The sequence below is a fragment of the Phasianus colchicus genome, chromosome 8 (genome assembly GCF_987193195.1).
Source record: "Phasianus colchicus chromosome 8, bPhaCol1.hap1.1, whole genome shotgun sequence".
NCBI lineage: Eukaryota > Metazoa > Chordata > Aves > Galliformes > Phasianidae > Phasianus > Phasianus colchicus.
The window spans coordinates 11,972,769-11,999,901 of NC_143443.1; the positions used below are offsets into that span (position 1 = coordinate 11,972,769).

Genomic DNA, 27,133 nt, shown 5'->3' on the forward strand with positions numbered 1-27,133 from the left:
TAGGTAGCTCAATGCACCACTTTAATACAAACTAGGCCCATCTTCACCATCTTGTCAGCTATTTCAGCCTACAGTTTTACACTGGCAAACTAGAGCAATACAGAATACTGCCATCAGAGGAACTGATCCCATTCATTCATTAAAAACATTCAGTGCGAGTTTATTGGGCAAGATATTATTGTATTGTATGCAACCCTTCCACTCTTCTAAGTCATCAGAAAAGTGCAGAGGAAATCCATGGCATGAAGACAGACATCTCTTCTTGGTCCATCACACCGGATATTATTCAGTCTAGTACCTTTTGAGCACCCAACTCCTTCAGGAGTGCTTTGTGCAAGTAACAAATCTAGCGTCTCACCTGGAAAACCTGGCCAGTCGGAAATCTCACAGGAATTAACAGTTGGGAAGATCCCTCCAGGTCTAAAGCCATATCCAATTCCAGATCAGAATCCAGTCCATACAATTGTTCTTTTTCACATTTTTTTTTTCTTCCTTTTAAACAATTATTGAACCTGTTACTCTCAATTTTCACTAAAACCATTTGGCATGACAAAGGAGATGCAGATTACATGTTAGATAACAAGGATGAATAAAGACTACACAGCAGTAAATTACAGTGGCCTGTTCTTGACCACAAAATTACATTTATAATAATAGAACAAATACATAATAAACAATTAATCCCACAGATATTACTAGTAGGTGAATCCAGAATAGAATACAGTGATTTACAAATAACATCTTGAAATACACAGGAAAATATGAAAGGGAGCACTGATCCATCAGATCCATCAACCTCCTCTGGGGGAGAAGGCAAGCAGGGAAGAGGAAGGAGTTCCTCTCCTTCACCCCACTCTATTCCTTCCCCATTATCTTTGAAAGCAGGAACAAAAAGACCAGCTCCCTTTTTATGTTTTCCAAATGTTGGTTCAAAGAGAACCATCACAGTAGCCAGACACTTCAGACTCTCCACAGTACAGCAAACTCAGAGATGCAATAATGATCACATTAGTAAGATGTTAACAGAATAAGGAGGTCCAGCACAAATGCCAGAGCTGGAACACCACCAACAGACAATTCAAATGTGATGTTTCCAGAAGAGCTCAGAGCCATGCACAGAGTCATCAACGACAGGCGATGGCCAAAATACTTCATCTCCTAGCACTGAGAATAAACCTGTTAAAAAGCAAGTTATTCTTCCCCACTGGGCAAAAGGCTACACTTGCGTGTGTGATAGCTGTTCAGAAGCCTTCTCACTCTGCATAATTATTGTGCAAGTGTGTGCTTGGGCTTGTCAAACCAGTGAGAGTCGGGTTAGGGCCAAGCAGCCCCTGTGGCAGAGATGCCTTCAGATGCTGTAGTCACGGCACAGTGTTCTCCCAAATGCTGAACCATGCCTGGGAAACTCTACGTAACTTGCAGAAAGCTGAGAGCAGGCACATGGGAAAGACCTCCAGGAGTAACTCCAGCCCTGTTTAACAACTCGAGAGAATCTAGCTCATCCTTAAGGCAACAACCACCTCACGTTGCTCTGTCCCAGTAAAAACAGTGGAGAAAAACAGGAAGGGTGAGACATATGCCCAAAGCTCTTTTACCTCCAACTTACTGCATCCTATCTTCTACCTGTCAGAACTATGCCAGCATCCTTGTAATACTGTGAAGGGACTTGGCTCAACAGCACTACTATTCTACCTTACAGGCAAGCATAGTTTACCTGAGGCCAGTCCACCTTTGAGGTTTTGTTTTCAATATAGTACCATAAGGAAATGGCTGCAGCTAACCTTGCAGTCAACAGCTGACCCCTCAAACCCTCCCTGGCATCCCATAAAAAGCCAGAGAAGCATCAAGGCACAATGGTGAATGCCCTTTCGAGAATGTGCCTTAAAAGAATCAGTGCAAAGAGCAGAGAAATTGCTAATTCCTATTACAAAAGTCACCTTGTTATACTAAAGGACTATGGTTTAAAAAAAGGTCAGCTTTGGTGCCATACATTTGCACATTAAGTCCCCAGCTATCATCAATGCCAGGGCTTGACTGACTCAACTACAGCATTGTGAGATAGTGCAAAACCTTCAAGTTTCAACAGTGAAATCACTGTTTTGCACATCCCTCCAGAACTGTGCAAGGTGCAACAGCACTCTAGGTGGTAAACGCATGTCTTCCAGAAGAGGCAGGGAAGCAAAACAGATACTACGTACCTAAGGTTTTCAGTACCGTTCAGTTCCTCTCTGTATACCACCCACTGGGTTTCTATTTTTGCTGTTATTCAAATGGAGAGATTCCAGAAAAGGATTGTGTGTTGTCCTCCCCTCCCCATCCCTCAACAGATAATGATTGCAGTCAGGTCTCCAGAGGGGATTTTAAAGAGTAACGCGACCATCTTTCCTTTGAATTACATAGATATATAAGGCTTCCAGTACAGTTTGTTAAATGCAGTAGCTAGGAGGAATACTCAAAAGAAAACAACATTTTCGATTTATTTTCTACCTTCAACTCCTGGGAAGAGTGAAGCTTTGGAACACAATGTGAGAATTCAAATCTAATGCTTGGCTTGGCTGGACACCAGCTGAATACACAGTCTGAGGAGAAGAAACAGCAAGGAATAAAGAGACATACAGAATACCTGAGGAATCTGGAGATGTGGAATGGACATTTAGTTCATCATCGGTAACCATGATGAAAATATACAGGGGGAGGAGAAGAAAAGCCTTAGGACTAAAGCTGAGTATGAAAATAATGCAGATTTCAGAGTAGACAAAGATGGGGAACAAAGTTTGACATCAAGCTGCCGACACACCTGCAACTTTAAGAACAAAGGCTTACTGCAATCTCCTTCCTTAGAAAACGTTTAGAACCACCCCAGTGCTAGCTGGCAAGGCACCTATTGTTGTGCTACAGTCAGTTGTGGCCAGGAGAGCCGTTCATGTGCTTTTCACTGCCAGGAACATCCGTGCTGTACAGGCCGTCCAAGTATGCCAGGGAAATCTCTGCTACCAAGCTCCTGTCTGGGATGGACTGGGCCATTCCATAGATGGCTCCCTAAGCAGAGAAGAGGTCATTACATGGGATCATTAATGTCATTCAAGAAACAAGCTCACCCTGCACACACACACTGATCAGGTTCTGGATCCTTACCATGCCTGTGGTCTTGGCGTTGAGATTCTTCATTATGTCCTCAATGCTGTCTTTGACATCTTTCAGGAACTGCTCAGCCACACCAGGTTTCGTGTGCAACTGTGTGATGCAAAGATGAATGCTGGGCAGGCAGGGCAGAGAGGAGAGATTAGCCACTTTGTGTATGTCAGCTGCACATTTACACAGCAACTGACAGCTCCTTCTCTAGCCAGTAACAACTGCCTACCTCCTTAAATTAACATTTCAGTGGTATTAAGGGAAAAGATTATTCATTTCTTTCCAGTTATAGATAACCCCTGCAAAATACTTGTTAGAACCAACCTGCAGGAAGTTCAACTCTTCTTTTGCAAGGTGGCAGCTCACCTTTCCTTCCTGACGTCAGCGTAGATGGTTAAAGGTCTGCACTACCTTACCAGCTACCCCCAGCATGGAAGTCAGCACCCACCAGGAGGAGCAGAGCTACTCACACCTCCAAGCTATTACTTCAGGCTCTCTAGTCTCCTCTTCAAATCTACAACTGCAAGTCTAAAATTTTCAGTGCAGCTCCATTTTAGAACATTTGTCCCTCTCACCCCCAGAAAGGCAAATTCCACCTATTCAAAAAAAAAACCCGAAAACCAAAAACAAAAGGAAAACAAAAAACCCAACCAACTTGGACAAACATTTCTTTGACATCAAGCTGGAAACATCACTGAAAATGACTGGTCCTTCACTGCTCTTTCAATTACCTTTCTCTTCAGTGGGCAGGAATAACATATTTAAAAAACTAACCAAATAAATCTACGTGTACTCACTAGCAGACATGAGATAAAGCCCCAGCAATCTACATTTTTCTGCTTGCACTAAGCAGAGATAAATAGAAAGGGAGCCCAGTTATGCCCTCTGCCAGGCTCATTAATATTACTATCGCTGCTATATAAGAGCAATCACAAACATAATTGCTTCTCCACAGAGAAGAAGTCTACATACAATTTATCAGATAACAGGCAATACCACTCAGCAAATTAAGGTGGCCTAAAGACGACTATCTTGCATACTCTGGCAATGCACATTGCTCCTCTGTCTACAACAGCATGACCACAAACTCACCTCGGTGGGAACTGCAAGATGTTCAAGTTCCATCCTTTTGCAGCTAACAAATTAGATAACCGATAAATGTCAAACATGTCTGAACCAATGGAGAGGACAGACACCTCAGGTTTCCCAAAAATGAAGATGCTGTCAATTTTTCTCAACCTTGAAAGAACATTAAAAAGAAATGACTAAGCAGGGTTACAAGGAAATGGCAGGAAGGGACATTTAGTCTATCTATCTGGGGTCTCAAGGGAAGAGAGGAACAGACCAGAGCACGCGCCTACCGAAGGAAAGAAGAAAAAGCAGAAAACACTCTTGAAGCAAAGAGTCAGAAGAAACTCTTGGAGCAAAACCAGCTAAATAAAGATGCCAGCACCCCTCCACTCCAGGCCCCTCAACAGTCTGGCACTGGGCAGACAACCTGGGCATAAACAAGTATCTTCTCCTGTCACTATCCAGTGGATCCCTGAGTAATATGCAATAGCTTCTCTAGGAAAACAACAAAAAACCCCAGAAAAAAAAAAAACAAAAAACAAAAAGCTAAGGCACACACGTACTCTGATTCAAGGAAGCGAGCTGTTTTTATGATCCTTTTCGTGGCCTCAACGTAGCCCGATTCCCCCATGTGCATCAGAGTTGCCCAGCACGCAGCTATGATTCCACCAGCCCTGGAGCCTGCTATGGAGGGGGAGGCGTATATGCCCCCTTGCCAGTCGGGTGCCACAAAGTACTGGTAGCTCCTGTACTTCTTGTCGCTGTACAGCACCACAGAGGAACCCTTGGGAGCGTAGCCATACTGCAAGGGGGTAACAAGGCATTAAAAAGCAGCAGGACTCAGCAGCACCGTCAAGCGCCTACTACACACGGTTACCACAACCCACTTGCCCACAGGCATGTTGCACAAAGCACCCGAACCCTTGCCCCTGCCCTTCAGCACTCCTCTACATTGCAGGAAAGAAATGCCTGGTGCCAAGGATGGCATCAGAAATCGCTCCCCCAGAATGAAAGCATTGGAAGAACTCTCTCACTCATTTTTACCTTGTGGGTATCAGCAGAAATGCTGGTCACACCTTTCACTCGGAAGTCAAACAGACGTTTCAGAGGGAACCCGGCCTTCTCCATGAAAACAATGAGAAAACCACCTAGGCAGGCATCGACATGGAAGGGGATTTTGTACTTCACTGCAAGCTGCATGCAAATGAGATTTGAGTGAGTAACGCAATCGGAAAAGAACATGAGTTAGTTGGGGTAGCCAGTATTTCACACTTGAAAGCATTCTGAACCTTTTCAGAACATCATGCCACCCTCAACCCGTTGAGGACAGGAGACCAGGAAGGACTGGCTACTTGTTGGATGCCTTCTCCAGCCTCTTCTGCATGTTTAGACAGCACCAGCAAGATAAATCTTTGTGTTTGGGCAGCTTGCTGTATTTGACACAGAGATGAGACGACTTGGTCTGACAGCAGTATCCACGAGAAAGCGTGAGGACATGCTCCAAATGAAAAGAAAGTCAGAAGCCCTGGCTGGTTACATACAACAGAAATAACTGGAACAAGGAAAGCAAAACCAAGAGGCGTGTTTGAACCGAGATCCCGGCCCTTTGATTTCTCCTCACAACACATTCCTCTGACTTCTGCACCAAGCTTGCTATAACCAGTGGCCCTAAATCAAAGCCTTTTTACAAGGTGGACTATTTTGCTGTTATTTCCTCTCAGATATCAAAGGACAAATCCTTTTGGCTGGTTTCACAGAGAGAGCGGCAAAGCTTTAAGTTACAGAAACAATACTTGCCTTCAGTGAAGCAGAAGTTCATGGCAGAGGCTTGGGAGTTCAGAGACAAAGCATGTGCTTGTCACTTTGCCTTGCCACATCACACTGCATGCAGCAGCTTAAGTCCAAATCCAGCACCACGCAAACAGTTATATGACAATGCCCAGAGGTAACATCTGGTATTTAAAGCCTAACCTCCCACAGAAGTTACTGAGTAAGTGCAAAAAAAAGGTAATCCTGCATTCCTCCATTCCAGATCATGTCCTGCATATGCTGCTGTTGACTAACAATTGATTTAATGGCAGTAGCACATTCCCACCAATTTGCGTCTCTCATCAGATTCATGGGTTAGGATCCTGGCACACCTCTCTGCTTGCTCTTCTTGTGTAGAACAATGCAAAAGTATTATTGCTACAGCACTTAGAAGCCCCAGGAGCATCCTACCTCTGCCACCTCTTCGATGGGGTCCATAATTCCATGTGGGAACTGGGGAGCAGAACAGACCAACATGGCTGTGTTCTTCGAAATAGCTCTCCTCATTGCCTGAAGATTTAAAGAGAGAAGATGCTCACATTCCATTTACCAAGTGCCACCCTGCCAAAAAAGATAAAAAAAAATAGAACATGCAGCGCCTGGTCTTAAAATCTAACAGAAAGCCCACAGAAAGCAAAGTGATGAGCTATAAGCATGAGAAGACAGCAGCTGAGTCATTTAACTTATCCACTTGGAAATACTAGAACAGGTTGTTTTGTTCATCCTCATCTGAAACCTGTAACTATTTCTAAAATATGTAAACTATTTCATGCTAAATGAATGGCAGAGGACAAAAGGATGGTTTACATCCACTTATTTCAACCAAAATCTTGTATGCAATGACACTTTTATTCTCACTGTCCTTCCTTATACTCATGAAGCAGTTCATCTCTCTCCATCCACTGACTTGCTACCTGGGTAAGTAGATTCTTTGCTATTACCTGCGTAATGCTAATTTCCCCACAGAAAAGAGTTCCACACTGACTGGAGTGATACCTGAACATCCACTTCCATAGCCTTGGTCAATGGGATGTGAATCAACTTCATTCCAAAGTAGTGTGCTGCCTTGTCAAATGCTGCATGAGCGCTCACCGGGACCAACCTAGAAAAGTAACATATCACATACTTCAACCCAGCCAGCATGTAAGTCTTAACACAGACAGGAGAGTAAAGAGAAAAGAATTCAGCCTGCAGGTATTTCAGTGTTTCTTCCCCTTGGGGACAGGTCACAACCAGGCCAAGCACGTGTTTCAACTGGCACAAGAAAGACCAGGCGCTATTCTGGATGAAACAATCCAAAGAAAGCCTAATAAAGTCATTCTGTTCCAACTGCATTCTCTCCCGCGAATCAGGAGCTCCTAAGAAAGTTAACTTCTTGTCATATCAAACAATATCTTACTGTCTCCAAACCCTCACCCTTCTCAGGAGGGGCACATGACAATACAAAAGCAAGGAGCAAAAAGTACACTGAAATAACATAACATTTGATGTCTGCCATCTCCAGTGGCAGTGTCTGAACCGCTTCAGTTAACCTTGTTTTCTAAGGCACCACATCTTTACCGGGGCCTTTAATAGCATACAAAATTGTTAGAAAAGGAAGAAAAGAGCCACAGGAATTCAGCAGAAGATGAACACCATCATTTTATCTCTCTTTATGTGTTCCCCTCTTAAGCAATTAACCAGAGAAACATTTTTGATGCACTGTCTAGGAAAAAAAAAAGCACATTAGAGAGCAAATCCTCTATTAGAAGTCTAACGATTAGCACAGTTCCTCATTTCAGCCCCAATCAATCCCGGAGTTTTCAGGCTAAACCCTCTTTGATCTGAATAAATCAAAACCCTTAAATACTTCAAAGTGCCTTGCAGTCTCAGCTCAAGAGGAGCTCAGAGCGGCTATGAGCAGGCCCTGGCTACAGCTGCACGCAGGTATTGCAAAAATACTCTGCATGGTGTAGCTACAACAGCTCCGCAGCCAATATTCACACCTGGCACCCCAGCTGCTCCAAGGTCCCTGCGCTTCTGCAATTCCCCTCAACCCAGGGTTCCCTCCTGTATTCAGGGCCTTCAGAAAGAGATGGACAAGGAAGAGGTAGCAGCAGCCTATGAAATGAAGGAATGCTGGGGCCTAGCAGCCACCTCAACTCTGAAGGATAGCGAGTCGCAAGGCCACAAAGAAAAATCCCAGCCACAAAGGATTGCTCACATTTCTGGATGTTTGATGCCTCTCTCATAAGCCAGGTCTCGATACGCCTTGCAAGCCATCAGAATACTCTCTGTTCCCCCAGATGTCATCTGTTGTGAAGAAAAGAAACAAATAAGGAAAATGGCCTCTGATGTGGATGCTGCAGCAGAGGAAAACAGAAAGTGGGATGCTGCCACAGCATCTCTGCCCAGCAGTGTTTGGAGGCAGAAGATGCATAGGACAACTCAGGCTTTCAAGGGCACTGAGCAGCTTAAGGTTGTTTTCTGACATCCAGGTTGAAAGTGCATACTTAACTACATGTTGACTTCTCTGTTTCAAGATAAATAAAATAAAAGCACAGATGCCTAATGAGAGGGAACCATACTGCACAGTCACTAGCTGTCAGAGATGACCATTCCTCATGAAACTACAAGCACATACTTACCCCCTTGATTACCCGGGCACTGTTTATCTGGCCAATCAAAGTACAGCAGAGTTTATTAGGTTTGGAGCAGTGCCACACTGAGGCCTGGAGCCAGCTTGGTCTTGGCACTGCTCCTGAGCCAGGAAACCTTCCCAGATCTGGGAGCGATGCAGAGTGCTGAGCCCGCTCTGCAGAAGCCAGCCAAGGTCTGGTCCTTACAAGGCTGGACCTTGTAAGCCCTCAAGGACCTCAGAAGGAATTTCTGCATCCATACAACCCACTGCCCATGCTGAGCTCACATCCTTCATCCTGACCTCAGGTGAACAAGGAGCTCTGCATCACAAATGGAAGAGAGGAGGGTACATGCCAGCTGTTTGACTAAGTTTACTACTGCATACTCAAGAGCTTCCTGCAAATAAATAAATGAAACGTAAGTTCCTCTAATTGGACAACTATCTCTCTTCAGACAACATTTATGAGTCCTGATGTGCAAGGGACAGAAAAGTGTGAGTGCAAACCTTTCAAAGTACAATTTGAATCCAGTAAAACATGAGGTTGGTTTATCAAGCAGCCTGCAGGCGCCAATGCTTCTGTCACTGCTGAGCTGGGAGAGACATACCTTGGGGAGGCCTGGTACCTGAGACAGGGGTACAGGGTTGGGTGAAAGAAAGGCCAATGTGACAGCACATATGGAGGACTGCTTTGAGATCCCCAAATCTGCAGAATACTCTGATACTTCTCCTTTTAACACCACACCCCAAATAAACAGAAGAAGCATGCAATCACATTTGTATGCCTTGTGACTTCTGCCAGTCTGGGTTTTCTGCTGGTTTTCCCCCACTGACATCGCTGCAAAATGCCAAAACCCAAGAAAGAAGCGTGACTGTGACAATGACTCAACTTTAAGCACAGAGAAAAGGAACAAAGTTCACAGGCACGAAAAGCAGTCTGCCACATATCTTAACAGAATGCAAGCTAGCAGCAGCTGCCACCACAGGCAGCATGGAAGTCACTGTCTCACCACTGAACATTTCTGCTTTTTCTTTCCTCTCCAGTTTGTAAAGCAACAGCTGTTGTTGAGTAAACCTAACGGAGCTTCACACTGGGTAAAGAAATCACTGCATTTGTTGTGCAGCAAATAGATGGCAGGAGAAACACAATGTCCTAAGCATTTTATGGCCTGCGTCATTCACTTCTCAATCCTTGTTATGAAAAGATCTGTAAAGTTGTCAGCTATCATCTTTAGAAAATAACAGCTGGCATAACATGGACTCCCTACTGTGGGGTGGGGGAAGAGGATCAGAATAACTGTATATTTGCAATATAGCTTGCAACACTGCTTACAGCTTTGCAAGGATTGTGAAAACAGTACTGGGCACAATTTGGGTATGTTGGGATTCACAGTGCTGAGCAACAGACACCGTGCATGACCATGTGTGTCCTTGTTGAGCAAGCAGCCCTACCTCTATCCTCTCCAAGAAGCAACCTCCGCAAAAACAGCCTTATTCCTGTTGCAGTCTTTCCACCAACGCCTTGCCCTTACACACAATGCACCGGCTCACCACCTGCATGCAAATATTGAAGCACACAGCACAAGGAGGTCAGTGTCCCACTTTGTCACAGATCCAGGACGGATCCTCCTCGCAGGCACCAGCCCAAGCCTGAACCACCATCACAGGACCCAATATCCCCACCACCCACAGCAGCCAGCCAGCATGCAGTGATTCAGCCCACAGCACATGCAGATGTGTTTCCCCTTCTCAGAATGGAAGTCCAGACGCACAAGCAATGCTGTAGGGAGAAGGGCTGGGAGCTGGCATTGCTTTCAGCAGCTTTCCAATCCCATACTATCTGGGGAAGCCAGATGAACCACATGGGAAAAAGCAAACAAACACACTTTCTTTGTTCTTCCTTGTTTTTTCCAAGTGGAGAGAGGAAGGAGAAAGCACAGGGGAAAAAATATCCCTCCTGCTCTTTAAACTTGTTATGCCCCTCCTACTGCTCACTCCTTCCAGACACCGGCACTCTGGAGCCTCAGCATTAAAACACCAAGAAGGAACAGTCCCCAAAGCAGGCCTTCTGCCACACCACTGTTAAGATGCCTGACACAGAAGAGCCCTGGCTTAGCTCGCAGTCTCTAGAATGTTTTGCTTAGTTCACCACGTTCATTCAGACCCTGGAGACAGATCTGAGCAAAGTTCCCCTGAGGTGAGCTACGTGATGAATAAAATAGTGAGCTACGATTTATTTCTACTGCAGCATTAGAGCCAAAGTGTACCACAACCCATAAGGCCATTGCATAGTGGCAAGCTCGTGTAAAGCCCCTGTAAGCCCACTGCTTGTAAATTCCACCCATTATCTCTCACAAGGTGACCTACTTGTCATCACAGATAAAAGCTGACAGCTTTGCAGAAGGACAAGGCAGAGTCTAAGCTCCCCAGGACACAGCACTCACATCCCACTGCTCAACTCCTGTGCCAAATGAGCAGGCAGCTTTGTGACCCTCTGTGACCAAGTCTGGAGCCCCCAAATTTGGGAGAAAGAGACAAACCAGCTTCTGTAGGAGGCTTGGGTCTGTATCTTCTGATTCTGGCTCCTCGCCTGTGCTCAGCTGCAAAGCACAAAGAATTCACAGGGAGATTGACATCAAATAGACACATGTGCCCCACACACAATTTTCCTCTGCACTTTATTCAAAATTGCCCCTTCTCTAAGTTTAAAAAAACTGCTTACAAATACAAACAAACAAAACACACAGAGGCTTGCACAAAACCTGTGATTTCCCCACATCAGAGGGGAGATCTTCAGAGCCACCACTGCAAAACAAAGCACCTTGTGAGCAGGAATATATCAGACAAGAAAACATTCTCTTCCCATTCCTCCTGTATGTACTGAGCTTAATTAGTCTTCCCCAATCACAATTAGTATTTCCTGGGAGCCAAAAATCACCAAACCCTGTCTCTTGTGTGATGTGATTAAAAGAAAGAACTAAGTCGTAGCTAGTGACAAATAGGAAGCATCTACTCACTGCCAAAAATGATTGCCTTTAAACACTACTTGAAAACCTGGGCCATCTCTTGGTGCAGCTTATGGCAAACTGCAGGCTTGCACAGCCCCCACATAGGAATTGCTAGCATTTTTATGTTCGCATTTAAACTTACAGAGACTTACAGCCCCCACACCTCGCATAAAGGCATCTCCTGTAAATAATGCAAGCTGCTCACCTAATACAACATTCAGAAACCTGAAACATGTTTCATTTTAACATCTGTATAAGATACCAAATATCTTCCAGGAGGAAGCAGACTGATCTCCAGAGATGCCCTCAGGAAGGCATCCACACATTGCACTGCAAGACTGCGTGGAGATGCCCAGGCTGCAGAGAGCCCTGGGAGCAGCACCAACGTGTCAGCTTTTCCCAGACAGAGCTCCAGAGTATTAACCCCCCAAAGTGCAATGTGTCATGGAAATTAGAGCACAAAAAGGAAGTGAATTTGCCTTACTGAGAAGCTCAAACTTTTCTTCTTTGACCCCCAAATAGCAAGCTCTTCAGAAGCACCAGCTCTGTCTGCCTTACAAACCAACAGAACTGGACAGGTTGCCCAAGGTTCCTCCATCACATCAGTAAATACAGCAGACAGGGACCTGGCAACAGACAATGCTTCTCAGAGTGGTGGTGAAATTCAGAGGAAAAAAGCTTTTCCTCTGTAAAAAAAACTTTACAACACTGCAAAACCAAATCAAGAAAACCAGAAACCTCCCTGGAAAGAGCCAGCAGCACAGATCTCCTGAACAGATCAATTCAAAGATAAAGATAACTCACAGCACTATGCCCTGCCTGGCTCAGCCATCTCTCTTTTACAGCTTCACTGGGTACTGGAGCAGAACTGCAGAAGCACAGCCTTGCAGAGACAGAAAGAACAGCAGCAGTTTGGAAAAAAACATTCTTTTTAAATGGCTTTGTTGCTGCCCAAACCTTCAGAAATCATTCTGAAATACTAAATCTGTTTAGGGAAGAAGAAAATAATAAGTCCCTGAGCCCAACTGCCCGAAGAGCACGTGATCCCTATCTCCCCCCATGTCTCTCCAACAGCTGTTAGCTCCACCAGACACAGGCAGGAAGGCAGAAAGTCCAGTGGAGAGACTCTTTTGGACAAGATAATTATAGGGATACAGTTAATCTTTCATTTCCATTCAATCATCTATTTAGCCCTCCCCCAGACCCTACGGATTTGTCTGTTCAACCAGCTATAACGTAGTTTCATGGCAGGCTACACACCTCCCCATTCATTCACACACCCTCCAAGCTGCAGCTCTGTGGCACAACCCTCTGAAGGAAGGGGAAAAGCAAAGAGAGAGGGAAAAGTGGGATTCCCAAGAGGAATAGCAGAGGTCTCACACAGGCTATGATCACTGAGTGATCACTGTGGAGCAAGTTTTTACCATTTTGAACACTTCTCCTCCCATACAATCCTACTTCCCCCACAGACGCACTCCCAGGGCCAAGGTTGACACTTTTACAATGCACAGTTAACATAACAAAAACTGAACAAGCAGATTACCACAAGCAAAGTTTTCCAACTGTATAATTAGCAATACAGAGCTATCTATTTGATTTGTATCAATTAACATCTCCACTATTGATAAAGACGACTTTCAACATCTTTAGAATCAGCCTCTCCCCTCTCCATGGCCAGCCTCAGTTCTGCAGATCAGCAAGGAGAAGAGGTCAAGCTATTTTGAGACACAAAGAAATGCACTGCTTCTCTAAACCTGAGGGTGGCACAAGGAATACATTCTCACTCAGCACGTGGAGGGGGTTGAAGAACTCAGAACCCAAGCCAGGTCACAAGGTGCAACCTCCTGCTATCGAAGGCAATCACACCTTAAATTGCTAGTCACTGCACGATCCAGCTCTGTCTTCAATACAGCTGGAGTTTGGTCCTAACTACCCCTACCATTCAGCTAATCTAATACTTAACTCTTTAACACAGTAAAGTTTCCAACAACCAATTAAGCCCATTCAATGCCAGCTCACCCCATAAACTCGTGTCAACACTGCCTTTCCCCACCGATCTTTAGCCTCTGCAGGCCTTCTCCCTCCCTGACTTATTTACAGCCAGCAGTCATATCATATCACACCCAGCCTCTGAAAAATCACATCTGTATGCTTCTCACAAGCAGAACTACTTCTCTGCAACTTATCAAGCAGTCTCTGTGTCAGCTGCAACACAACACCACGTTAGGAAATAAGACCTCACTGTCGCAGACACCACAAAGAGGGAAAGAATGTGGCCTGAGGAATTTAGAACTCCTATCAGAAAGGCAAACCAAGAGGGAGGAGTGTAAGAAATTATGGCTTATTTTTACAACAATAATTCACAGTGCAGGTTCACAGTTTTTGTTCTTTGACCGGCTTTCAAAGAAATCAGCATTAAGAGATTAAGAGACACATTTGGACTCTTGATATGAACTCCATTGAGGCTTTAGAACTGGTTTCCACTTCACTATACTGGAAGGTCTCATAAATCTGGGAAGAACAAGTGACAGTACAGTACCATGCCTGCTTGATCACCAGTACCTGGAGCCATTTGCTGGTGATCAGCCAGCCAGCCTTGTCCTCAGTCTCAGCATTCTGACATGTTCACAGGTTTCCAGCTCAGAGACGAGACTTGACAGGAGCTACTCAAAGCCCTGGTACACATCAGACTCATAAACTAGAATCTTTGCCTCAGACGGATGGCTAGCACCTCAAGTCAGAAATACCCAAAAGCTCATGTGACACTTGGATACAGGTTACTTACAGCACCACAAGAGCTGGGGCCCCCATGGAAGAGACTACAGGCAATCCTCACTACTTCTGCTTCCATCTTCCTCAAACCAGGGAATATATCTGGATGGAGGGGATTACTCCAGGCAAACTCTTCATACACCTTCAAAAGAGAGACAGAAAATTAGCTGTGCAGATGTAGCTTTGGATTATCAGCAAGAGGTCCAGATTTAGGAACACACTACACACACTGTGTATATAAGCAGACTACCTGTAGTATTAACTCCTGCTGCGAGTGCATACCACAAGCTGGGAAGCTATTGCTGGGAGGAAAAAAAAAATCATTTGTTTTTCTAGGGCATTCTGATCTCTGGAATGCTTCTGTAACAGCAATATTACATGTTGTAAAGGCAGGTTTAATGGTTTAGCTATTTGAATAAGAACACAAACATCTGTTGTTCTTTTGTACTACGCCTAGACCTGGTGTATGCACACCTTACAACTGCTTTATGCAAAGCAGGCCAGTATACAGTTCCCAAAAATTGCTTTGCAGAACCAGTTTTTGAGTTCACTATTAAAGGGCAATTCCAACACAGCCAGAAAAGCACAACTGACCACCCACACTGCAGCAAAAGTGGCTGTGGAAACCAGTATTTCATGCTCGTTCTGCAACTGCAAGCTCACAGGACGAGGCTGGAACAGGCCAGTTCCGACCTCCTGCAGCCACGATCAAAAAGCAACTGCAGGGATGTTGAAAGAAACACTGCAAAATAAGCCAGAGAATAATCAGCACAGACAGAGGGAATGTTTCCACACAGCACTCAGTCCAAGGTGACGCTGCTCTAGCAAGGCAGCTCTGAGCTTTATTTTTGTCCAGAAGAAAACAGCAATAGCAACCACCCAACAGAGCTCATTACAGCTGTTACAAAAGCTGTTCCCAGGAGCAAGAAAGCTAGATTTTCCTTTAGCAAAAACAACTCTTGAAGTACATACACAGAAAAACAGACCTGAGGGCTGCTTATTTTTTTTCCAACCTTCTCAAAGGGGAAGGTTTCAGACTAGGTAAACAGACCTAACAAAGACTCCACTGAAACATGCCAGTGCCCCATTGTTGTACAATTTGGACTGCACACCAATGCGAAACACATTTTACAAACATCCTTTTTTGCTTAAATCAAGACCAATTCTGTTTTGCTTAGTCAAGCTTTTGCAGCCCAAAGTCCCACAGCAACCCAGTAGCAGGAGAGCCAAGGATGCTTTCGCTTCAGCCTACAGCAGTTATATCCATCACAGGGCTTGCTGAAGCTGACCTATGAACATTTTATGTCAGTACCAGTTTCCAATTCACTTGCACTCGGCTTCTTACTTTCTTACTCAAAACACCTTATCAGATTGGATCCTAGTTATCTCCATATTGTTTTCACAGCGGCCAGCTTTGCAAGCCTCAAATGCTTGGCTAATAAATGCCTTTCTACCTACATTTACCCTTGGCTCTGTCTTCAGAGTTGGGCTATCTCAGTTTCAGATCTTTCCTGCTCATCTTGAAATACAGTGGAACAGCGTTGAGGGTTTCTGGTCACCCTGAAGTCATTAAAAACCTCTAAGATGCCAAGTTAGACTGCTTGCACTTTACCTTCACTAACAGACGGGTAAGTTTCTCTTCACCGCTGTACACAGTCCCAGAGACTTTCCCATCCTCCCAGCGTACATCTCCTGAAAGAGAAGGAAGAAGCACACTGGTTGCAAGCACAGCCATTCTCAGAAAGCACATGGAAGAGCACAGAGAAAGCCTCCACAGCATTTCTGCAGATGAGGATTCTGCTTTTGGGTTTCACTGATGAGGAACAAGTATAATTTTTGTGCCACAGAGGTAGCGCCCTGTAATGCTATGCCTCTGGCATCTTGTGCCCCATAGGCACAGCAAATAACAAATAAACAATGAAAAAAGTGTCAGCACAAACAGCTAGCTGCAGCAAGAAGTTACATAACATGCAATCCACTTTAATCCCTACTCAGACTCCCCAGACCCCCGTCCACAAAGCTGAGCTCTTGTTGCTCAAGTTAGTCACATCCAAAGAGCACCCGTCACACTGCTGTAAACTAAGATGGAAAGGCCAAGATTGTATTGCTCAAAACTACAGCGTGGGATATCTCAGTTAAATGCCCCTGATACATTAACAAACAAGAGCAGGTGGATGGACTAGCATCAGTTGGGCACCCTGTGTAACAGTGTTTCAACACACTTAACCAGGCTACTTTCTGTTGCCAAACATCCAAGCAAAGCCTTTCCACCTGTCTCTTTGTATTCTCCTGCATAAAACTCAATGGCATCAGCTTCACAAGAGTACACGAAGTCACAGTCCAGCCTTCAAGTAGCTTTCAAAGGGCATAGCAAATGTGTAAGAAGCCAAAGAAAAAGGAAAAAGGAACAAAAGCCCGGTGAAGGAAGGGAATAATCACAAAGAGGAATAACACAGACAGAAGACAGATACAGAAAGTTGCACAAACAACACAGAAGTAGAAAAAAAGGAAATTGTTAGAGCATATTCTATAGCAAAACTGTTCCTGTATTCAGAGTAGTGTTCCAGCAGAAAATTCCAAGTATTTCTCAGACTGGGGGTAGGGATAGGCAGTCAGTCACTCACATCTGCTCATTAGAAGTAATAGGTAGGTGAACCAGGGTGGAGACATTTACATCAGTCAGCTAACTCAAACTGAGTTTCAGACACTGCTTTTATGGATTCAAGCCAGAGTGGCCTTGCCTTCCTTAAGTGGCATTTTGAAGGTGCAAACCACCATGACTTTGATTAAAAGAGTCCTGGAAATTCCCTAAAAGCACTGCTTGGAAGTTCTTTTTGTTACAAGTATTCCATTGGGCTTCACAGAAAACACATTTCTGGTAAAAGCCAAACATCAAGGCAACTGCTCAGAAATGTATTCAAAACTGCATTCAAATAATTCCCTCTGTATTTCTCTTCTTCTCAGCTCTCCCATCACTGATAGCTCTAAACTCCTAGGGAAGAAAGGGAACTTCAATGTAAATACTTGAATAAACTATTAGAAGATGTAAATACTGGCTTTTGTAACTTCCAGAAGGAAAACAGACATAAATTTGTAAGTGAAGAACATCAGCAAGGAAATATGTAAGACAAAGCTACGAGCAGGAGTCATTAGATCTCATTTAGCAGAGTAAGCCTAATGTTAGGCCTGTGAAAGGGACCCACCCCTGCTGCAGCAGTCTCACAGTCGTACCTTTTGAGCTGTACTCTTTCATCTTCTGTAGTACTTCAGGCTGGTCCATGCCTTGTTCTGGCAGCACTTTGATATAATTCTTCTCATCTTTCAGGAAGGATAAACTGGAAGTGACATCATTCAAGGCTTCATCAATCTTCTTTTGAATCTAAAAAAGAAAGAAAAACCCTATCAACAAAGGTACTGGCCACATTATAAACTATAGTTCAGTGTGTGTGACGTTGAACTCACCGGCCACTTTCAAACCAGTGAGCAGAACAGTTAGGATCTGTTCCATCTCTATGACCAAAACGCGTGGCAGAGTTCACAGTTCCCCTTCCTACCAACCTCTTCCTCCAAAAACAAGCTGTCCTTGTCCAAAACACCTCCTGAAATGCTCACAGCCATGCACTAGTCTCTAAACAGCACTGGGAACTGCCTAAAGGAATGCTACATGGCACAGAACAGAACTGTACCAAGTAGCTAGTACAAGAGACTGCAGAGCAGTGCTCAGCTGCATTTAACATAACAGGGCAGACAACACCACCATGTTCAAAGAGATTGTACTTTAATGGATACTGATGAACAGTGGGAAATCTGAGTCCTTTCTTTAATAAACGAGACAACAAAGCTTAAGGCAAAAATATTTCACTATTATCCACTAAGGCTTTTTAAAAATCACAGTCCATAATTTACAGAAGTCTTCAGATTCATTGTATTTTGTACCTTGTCTCATCTGCCAACACACACACAGTTTAGAGGCTCATGAAAACTGAAACATGAAAGAAAACTCCCTTATAAACATTGTTATGAGATTTCTTCCTTCTTAATCACACCCTACATCCAGGAGGCCCAGAATCCTTCCCAGAAAACATTTCAAAGCATTCTTCTGAACAACACAGGTGTTGGAATATTATCAGCTTTAAAGACTTTTGGACATTGGAATGCCTCAAAGTCAAGGCCTCCTTTCAGCAACTGATAGGTTATCAGGTATCAGCCTAGCAAAGAGCAGGAAGAGCACACAGATAGGACACAGCATGAGTCCTCTGGCACAGGAGAGCTTAACAGTACTAAGCTCTGAGAAGGTAAACCTGGACAAAATAGAATACAAAGGGCCAAGAAGGTGTCCTTTCCTAACAGGCAGGAAACAAACAGAAGCAGGGGGCAACTAACACTTAGTTCATCTGACCAGCCAGAAAGTAAAACTGGGGCACAACGTGAAAAGAAAGAGAGATGTTATTCCCAGAAGGCTGAGGGAGAAACTTGATAGCTGCAACCATAGCAAGGTCAAAAGGAAAAGGTTGCTCTTTACTACTTCCATCTGATAAAGTCACCCACAACAGAGCTGGCACCTTCGTGCTGCCCCAACTGATTCAACGTGTAAATCTGTCTACACACCAAAAAGAATGGGAAGCATCACTGACTAGGGGAAAAAAAAAAAACAACAAGCTGAGCATTTCTTGATGATTAAGTCATGACGTGCTAAAACATGCTGACATCTGTAGTTTCAAGTTTTTATGTAAAAAACATCTTCCAGACACTAAAGTCCATCTCATCTTAATGATTACAGTTACAGCAACTTCTGATATCTTTGTGCTATAAAGCTATTGCTAACAGGTATCTGAGCTCAAGACATGGACAGCCATCTGATTAAAAGATTTATCTTTCCACGTTGCACAACAGACACCTGCATATCTCACACTTGCTCAAGAACAAGACACTGTTTCAGAAGAACAAGAAGAACACACAAGTTCATTCGTGTCCCCTTCTCCCATCAATCAAGCAATTCTCTTGACATCTAGCAAAGAAGAAACACGACTGGAAAATTCTGCCTCTGGACTCACTGATACTTGGTTAAGTGGTACCTCCAATTTATGAGTGCAATATTACTACAAAAAGACTAGGCAGAAATTATGTCTTTCATTAAACCAGGTAGTGGCATCAGTATCCTTGCATCATTATGATTACAGGAACAAGAGACAACAAAGACACACAAAACATAGCTTTGCAGGCTCAAATAACATTGCAATAAGTTGTTCAAATACTTACTATAGCCCCAACAAATGGCATTTTTCTCAACAGTCTGAAGAACTGTTTTTTAGTTCGGGATGTTAAACCTGAAAGGGAAAAGTCGTAAGTTAACCTTATGCTAAAAAAACAAAAACAGTCTCAGAGCACAATAATTCCACTGCAACTCACCACACAGGCTTAGCATTTCTGATCCATGCTAAAATAAGGCAGTCACAAAGGGGATATGGTGAGAGAGAATCATATCAGGCTGCTGAAGGAACTGGTTTGCCCAACAGCAGTTACCTACGGGAACCAACTATTTGACTCATTTTCTTAATTTACTGCTAGGGCTGCTGAGAAAAGTCATGTCAACTGTGAACACAGGTGTACGAAAGGACAGCACCTACTTGAATGGGAATTTACACCCACACATGGAGTTTTACAAAGGAAGGGAGTTTAGGATGTGCTAAAGGCAAGATCTCCAGCAGAAAGGGAAAATACTTTTTGAAAGTATTCTCTGCATCTTCAAACCAGAATAGAACTGCAACACGCAAACGCTCAGCAATGTGAGACAGGCTCCCAGGCCCCAGCAGGATGAACTGAGCTGGAATGCAACAAGTATTCTTCAGGATTCAGCCATCCAACACAGGAGGGAAATGCACCACTACTGCCCAAATACTGAAATGAGAAAAGTCACTGGTGACAAACACCGGAAAACTCCTGGGGCAACTTCAAAGGCAGGAATGCAAGCAGGATGACAGAGATGGTTTACAGCCACCAAAAATGCCTTTTGAGTCATCTGGACATTTCAATCAAGCACTGGCAGTTACAGGACACTTTCAGCAGGAAAGAGTAAATCAGCTTTAAAAAAAAAAAAAAAAGTAGTCAACCATTTTAAAACTTCACAATCTTGTCTACAGCATTAGACTGGCCCATCATTTTCCATTTTATATATGCTTCTATCTATTTTGAGAAGCTACAGGAGGACAGCAATTGCAGCTTGGCACGCTCTAGAGCAAATATTTGTTAGCACTCTGAAAATAACATTTCTGTTGCACATTTCTGTGCAGACCATTTAATTAAGAACTTCCACACTGAGGGAAAAAAAAACACAACTGTAGACTCCCAAAAAAATTCAAACAGCCTTATTAGATTTCCTAACCATTAGTAAATATTTTTAAAACATTGTGCAACAGTACAAATTTTAGACAAGAAGTGAGTGTGACCCTACACTGAGCTAAAGCTTTGTGTTCCCAGTGTTCAGTTATTGAGAAGTAGGCATCAAGTTAAAAACTGGACTATTTTTAAAAAGCTGTCACTACAGCATAACCCTACGGCACAAGGGATTGGCAAAGCACCTTGCTCTGCTCTGGGGACAAGGCAGCTCTCCTGACCATCACCTAGCAGAGCAGACTGCAGGTTCATCAAGAGGTCCTACAGAAGAGCTGTCAGCATGGCAATCACAAAGCAGGAAGAGGCTCGACCACACACAGTTATTTTGAATATCCTGAGGATGAAACATATTCCCAACATCACATCAAACTTCCCTCCTCCGGAAGGGAAGCAATTGAGAGCAAGTACTATCCAAGCACTTGGCTACAGTGCGTGGATATATACAAGGCCCTAAGAATCTGAATCAAATTCCCCAGGTTTTGAGCTGGAGAGCACTGTGACAAATAAGTGAGGTAGCCAGAAGCTCACGGAAGCCCTAAGGAAGGGAAGGAGATGTGGGCACATTCCAGGCTGGCCTGCCACACCCTCTACAGGAATGGGGACATTCCATTGATTAGACAGGACTCGTCCTTAATTTGGAAAAGGGTTTTATTAATTCTCATGGGCAGCAGAAGGCATGTTTTAACAAATGCTTGCTCTCATTCCATCCTTTTCCCTCCATTACACGAGAACAACTGCATCCCCTTCCTTCCCCACACAGGGCAAACCCCATGCCAAGATCTTACTCTCGGACTGGAAGAGGAAGCCATGCATCCATACAGCTAGAAGCGTGGAGGAAAATGTCAGCCCAACCAGCTGCCAGGGCTCCAGTCCGTCACAGCAGGCATTCACGAAGCTTGTCACTTTCTCCCAGTACATCTGGAGGATCTCCTTGTAGGGAGTGATGGCATCCTATGCAAAGGGAAACACAGATGCTGAGAAAAACTCAAACACACACAAACATGGCAGCAGAAATGCTTTAACGACAGAACTCCCTTCCATGTAAGTGGAGTAAAAAGGTGCTTTTCAGCAAACAGACCTCCCACTTTCCTTAACTCCTGAACAGAACACAGAGGTGTCAATGACTTCCAACCAAAAGCCACTGATAGATGTGTAAGTCTCAAGGTCCCAAGTCAGCATCAACAGATCATACCATGGCCCTGGGGAAACAGTTGTGTCAAATCACAATACTATTTTTCCAAGGATCTGTCTGTCCACAGAGCAAGTGAGAGCTAAACTGCCACCACTCAGCAGGTACCACAAAAACAGGGCTATTTGTCCAGCTAAGGCTGGACATTTAAAGATAAGAGTACGAAGCAACACTCCAAGGTTAAGAACTAATTATCATATTCCATACAAAGGAAGGTTAGGTTAGATGTTAGGAAGAAATTTTCTGCTCAGAGGGTGGTGAGGCACTGGCATAACTGCCCAGAGCTGTGGGTGCCCCATCCCTGGAGGGATTCAAGACCAGGTTGGATGGGGCCCTGGACAGCCTGACCTGTGGTTGGCAACCCTGCCCATGGCAAGGGGTTGGAACCAGATGGTCTTTAAGGTCTCTTCCAACCTAAGCCATTCTATGATACCATGATCCCAACATAGTTGGAGAGATTACAAACAGCCTAAAAAAAGCCAAGAGCTTCCAAACAGTCAAAGGAGAAAGTACTTACAAAAAAGTACTAATGAGAAATCACTACACAGGAAAAGCAGTAAAATATGTATAATACAAGAGAATTTAAAAAACAAAAAAAAAAAAAAAAAAAAAGAAAGAAAGAAAAACAAACCACTTAAGCATCCCAAATATAAGGCTAAAAACTTCCAGCAAACCAACAGTGCCATGGCATCACAGAGAAGCAGTGTCACTCACACCCCAACACAGGCAGGAGGAAACAGAATGAGTGGGGCTAAACCAGGTGTCTGGCAAGAGGAACAGCCCTCAGCTACGGGAAGCCAAATTAGCATCCATATGCCTGGCACAGAACAGTTTCCAAATGCCCCAGCCACTTCAGCCCCAAAAGAAGCCAGCCACATAAACCACTGCAATTAAGTAGTGTGGGGTTAGCGCCCAGTCCTCCAGCTCCAGCACCACAAAGATGACTTAACCCACAGATTTAGGGCATTTTTCAACTAACCAAAGGTACTTCTCAAGTTTCATCAAGTTTGCACAGCTTTCTCAGCAAAACCCCTGGAAAGGAGTGCTTAACCAGCAAGGACAGCATTGGTCCACCGCCTGAGAGCTCACGTCTGGATCGCAGCCAGTGCTGGAAGTGCATTTACACGTGTGGAAACCGAGCCATTAATGCACTGGTGCCTCCAGAACTGCTGTTAAGCAGTGGCAAGAAAACCCTACTGTATCAGATACACAGCAGGATGTGGGTTTTCTCTTGACAGTGGAATATTCTGTAAGATTCGTGCCCAAAATGACAAGGGAATGCAAAATTAGACAGAAGTTACTCATGTCAATGGCCAAGTTAAAAACGATATCTGGCAAGACATTCATCTCACTCTTGGAGAAAACTCTGGACAGAAGTTGCCAAATCCATGTTCTGGTGTCAAACCACATGCTCTCCACTGAAATCAGTAGTCAGCAGCACATCAGCATTCCATAAGAAACGGAGGAAAAAATAAGTCAGCGTTCCAGATTCAGCCCAGCTGCACAGCTCCAGTGGCAAGTCCTGCTGCCCAGCACAGGGGTGAGCAAATCCAAGGGTCTCTCCTTTTCAAAAGCCCTCAGCCCAGATGGGATGTCTGCAACCTGTGATGCAGCCTTACAACTATTCCTGTACAGCAGCATTTCTTCATTGACATGATCAGGGGGAAGAGAAAAAAAAAAAAAAAAAAGGGCAGCACAGGTGCATAATGAAGACATCACGGCTGAATGAGCAACACATGCACATTGCCCCATCTTTGTCTCTGAAGTTCAGAAGGCTGGTTAGCAATGCAACACAATTTCTCAGCTCCTTGATAAACTGCACGCTCAGCATTTTCAAAGTGTTTGTTTGCCCCAAAGTATCTACTAAGATATGAGACCTCTGGACTATCAATTACTCACAATACTGATGGTACCACTCAGACATACCCTGTGTCTTCATTACACTCAGCTACGTGCAAAGACATTGCTCCCTCTCTTAGAGAAAGCAGGCGAGGGAAATAAACAGCCTACATTTAGCCCCACTGGAAGATTTATTCTTAATTGTCAGAGCATTAAGACAAACCCAGGTATTAGATATAATACTAACTGCCCCCATTAGGGCTTGCAGTATTCATCTGTACTGACACTAATGCACTCAGCAACCCAAGCAGTTTACATGCTGAATTTTTAGCTACATCGATTAGGAATACATCCTTAGGACTTGACTTCTAAAAGCCATTAGCCAGCTGAACTGTTCCAGGGATACAGCACTCACACCACGACAACAGGGGACAAATGAACTGCAGCAATGCTCCTCTGCCCCAGAAGGTAGGAAAGAAGGAAGGGGAAAATTGCCAAAGCTTGCTACAGCAGATTTGGTAATTTTGCTGGAACAGCACTTCCTCTGCTGCAGATTTAAACCTAAAAGATAAAAAAGATAAAGGCGATATACTGGGGATCCTCACACTGCTGGTAAAGTGCCTTCCCTTTCTGACACCACAAAGTGCAAGCACTGAAAAGTTTACCTGTGCAAAGAGTGGAAAAAAGGTTTATCAGCAGAATCTGCCCTGCCCAGGAGAACACTTCAAGCGGGACAGAAAGTAAAAGCAGCTTTTAAAGGCAAGTTTATTTTAGGTAGCAGCATGAATCTTAGAATCTGTGCGAGGAGGTACTGCTAAGATCAAACCCCATCCTCAGTTTTCACCCCAGTCTATACATTCCCCAGCTATTTATCTAAAAGCACAGCACTCGTTGCCCAGCCTAAAACAAACCAGCCAGGTGGGCACCTGGTACCTCCAGCCCCTGCACACGGTGCCCAGCGCTTGCAAGTACAGCAGTGGCTGGGTGGCCCAGGTTGTCTTCTGCAGACCACAGACAGCCCAGCCAGGTAGCCAACCCAAGAATCCCAAACCCTAACGCTGGGTTTGTTGTCTGTCTGTCCTTACTGACAGGGCTGATGAGCAAGGTGATGGCACACAACTCATCACATCATAAATTATGGAGCAGGGAGGCTGCTCGCTGCACTGCCTGGGTCAAGCCTGACATGGGACACACACATTGCTGTGGCAATGACAGCGTGAGCTGCTACGACTGGTTCTCCCAACACAGCCAGCTCGCTGAGGTCCCAATGAAAAACAAGCCGAAGAACAGCAGTTTGCTTATTTATCGCCTGCCTAAGGAGGAGGAAGACAGCAATTAGCTGTGCCTGCACAAGAGGCACGTCTGACCTGTACGATGACACGGGACCAGCTCTGTTGTGGTGCCATCGGTCTCACAGCCTACTTCCTGCCACGGAGTTGGAGGTTGAGCAATGCCCTGGCTCGCCAAGGGTGCACTGTTTTGGTTTGTGCTTCCAGCCCTCGTGAGCATGACAAATACCTTTACATAAGCGCTAGGCACGGAATATTTGTTAGTCAACTCCTAATTACAGCCCGAGTTGTGGCCTGCACGCTGCCCATCCCCAGGGACGTGGGGCCACGCAGTGATAGTAGACAGGATCTCACCAAAATTAAGACTCACACTCCTTTAGACACACAGGCTGAACCCTGAAAGAAAATCAAGGCCAGGTCACGCTTCTGTGCTGCATTTTTTTCCCACCACTACCATACTAGAAGCCTTTTTTCTCCAGCATTTCTTTTGCTGTACACAGCATGTGCAAAACGATGGCAGGCACACAAACCCACCAGCCCCAGGAGTTCACAGGGAGTTCTCAGTGACGGGCTAATTATAGCACAAAAACAAACAGGCAGCAGCCCGGAGCGGGGCCGGCAGCACCCCGGGGCTCCACACAGAGGGGAATGTAAAGCTATCAACACAAGGATGGGAAAAGGCTGATCCCAGGCTCAAAAAATGTGCAGTTCTACGAGAGCCCAAAGGGCTTTCAAAATGAGGTTAGGTTTCAGATTTCACGTGGGGGCGAGGGAAAAACCACAAAGAGCAGTTATTGTACAAAGCCTAACAGATGCTCCCCTCGGCAAGCTAAGAAACCAAACTGCCTGAAAAGCAAGTACTTAGCCCAAAAAATACACAATGCACCTCTCATTCCCTTTGCTCACTACAACAAATGGATCTATAAAGCCTCTGCACACATCCAGGCACACTCCAGACAGCACAGCTCTCTGAGGGCCTGGATGCACTCACTGCACAGCCCGTGTGAACCCATTACAGCTCTCCCTGGGGTTGCGGCTTCGGGCTCCTGCAATGCTTTCTTCTTTTCCCAGCACCCTGGAGGACATGAGCAGCACTCAGCTCTGTGCTGGGACTCATCCGGACACATTTTGCTGCTTGGCACCCACTCAGATGCAGGTCACGCAGTGCTTTCTGCATGCCTTCTGGAGAACAAAATGGGCATTGATCTGAAACAGCTCGCAGAGGTACCAGTGCAAGAAGGAAGGGGACAGGCTCTTTAGCAGGGTCTGCCGTGACAGGATGAGGGGAATCAGTTTCAGGCTGGAAGAGGGGAGGTTTAGACCAGATAGAAGGACAAAGCTTTTGTTTTTGTAGGAGCAGTGAAGCCCAGGCTGCTCAGCGAGGTGCTGGATGCCCCATCCCCGGAGACACCCAAGGTCAGGCTGGACGGGGCTACGAGCACCTGTAAGCGTCCTGTTCGCTGCAGGGGGTCGGACCGGACAGCCTTTGAGGGTCCCTGGGAGCTACGACGGCAAAGGAAACGGCTCGCAGCACATCAAACACTTCCGAGAGACGGCGGCCCGCGAATTTCTAGGAAGCATCAATCTCTTCTGCAGAAAGGAAGCCGCCGCTGCCCGGGCACCGCTCGCAGGGCGGAGAGCTGCGCTCAGGAGGCCAGAAGGGACGGGCAAAGCCGGGCGGAGAGCAGCCCCGGCTGCACGAGGGGAGTGCGCACACAACAGCCGCCGCCACGGGACGGCACCGGGCGGCCCCGGCGTCCGCAGCACCCTCCCCTCGCCCCGCGAGGCCTGCGGCCGGCTGCACGGCACGCGGAGCCGCGCCTAGAGAAGCCGGGCTGAGGGCCCCGTTGCCGGCCGGCCGAGCTCCGGAGGCCGCGTGCAGCCGCACGCCGCTTTGTCCCTGCCCGCCCCGCGCCCTCCCGTCCCCGCGCCGCCGCCGCCGCCACCGCTCACCATCGCCGCCGCTGCCGCCTCGGCCGCCGCCGCGCTGCGCCCCGAGCCGGCCCGGCCCCGC

The 27,133-nt window shown here is 45.4% G+C and overlaps 1 protein-coding gene across 2 annotated transcripts; it reads right to left on the bottom strand.

Annotated features, from left to right (window-relative positions):
- Positions 1-27,133, bottom strand: SGPL1 (sphingosine-1-phosphate lyase 1). 2 transcript variants are annotated; one of them, XM_031602921.2, is made up of 14 exons: positions 27,073-27,133; positions 21,588-21,753; positions 19,669-19,736; positions 17,641-17,788; positions 16,022-16,101; positions 14,423-14,551; positions 8,216-8,304; positions 7,009-7,114; positions 6,424-6,522; positions 5,248-5,397; positions 4,767-5,005; positions 4,225-4,371; positions 3,136-3,256; positions 1-3,039 (listed from the first exon to the last, which is right to left on the bottom strand). In XM_031602921.2, the coding sequence occupies exons 1-14, from the start codon at positions 27,073-27,075 to the stop codon at positions 2,899-2,901; spliced, it is 1,686 nt and encodes a 561-aa protein (XP_031458781.2). In that variant the 5' UTR covers positions 27,076-27,133; the 3' UTR covers positions 1-2,898. The 2 variants fall into 2 exon arrangements, with proteins under 2 accessions (XP_031458781.2, XP_031458783.2); XM_031602923.2 differs by lacking the exon at positions 27,073-27,133 and adding an exon at positions 26,562-26,812.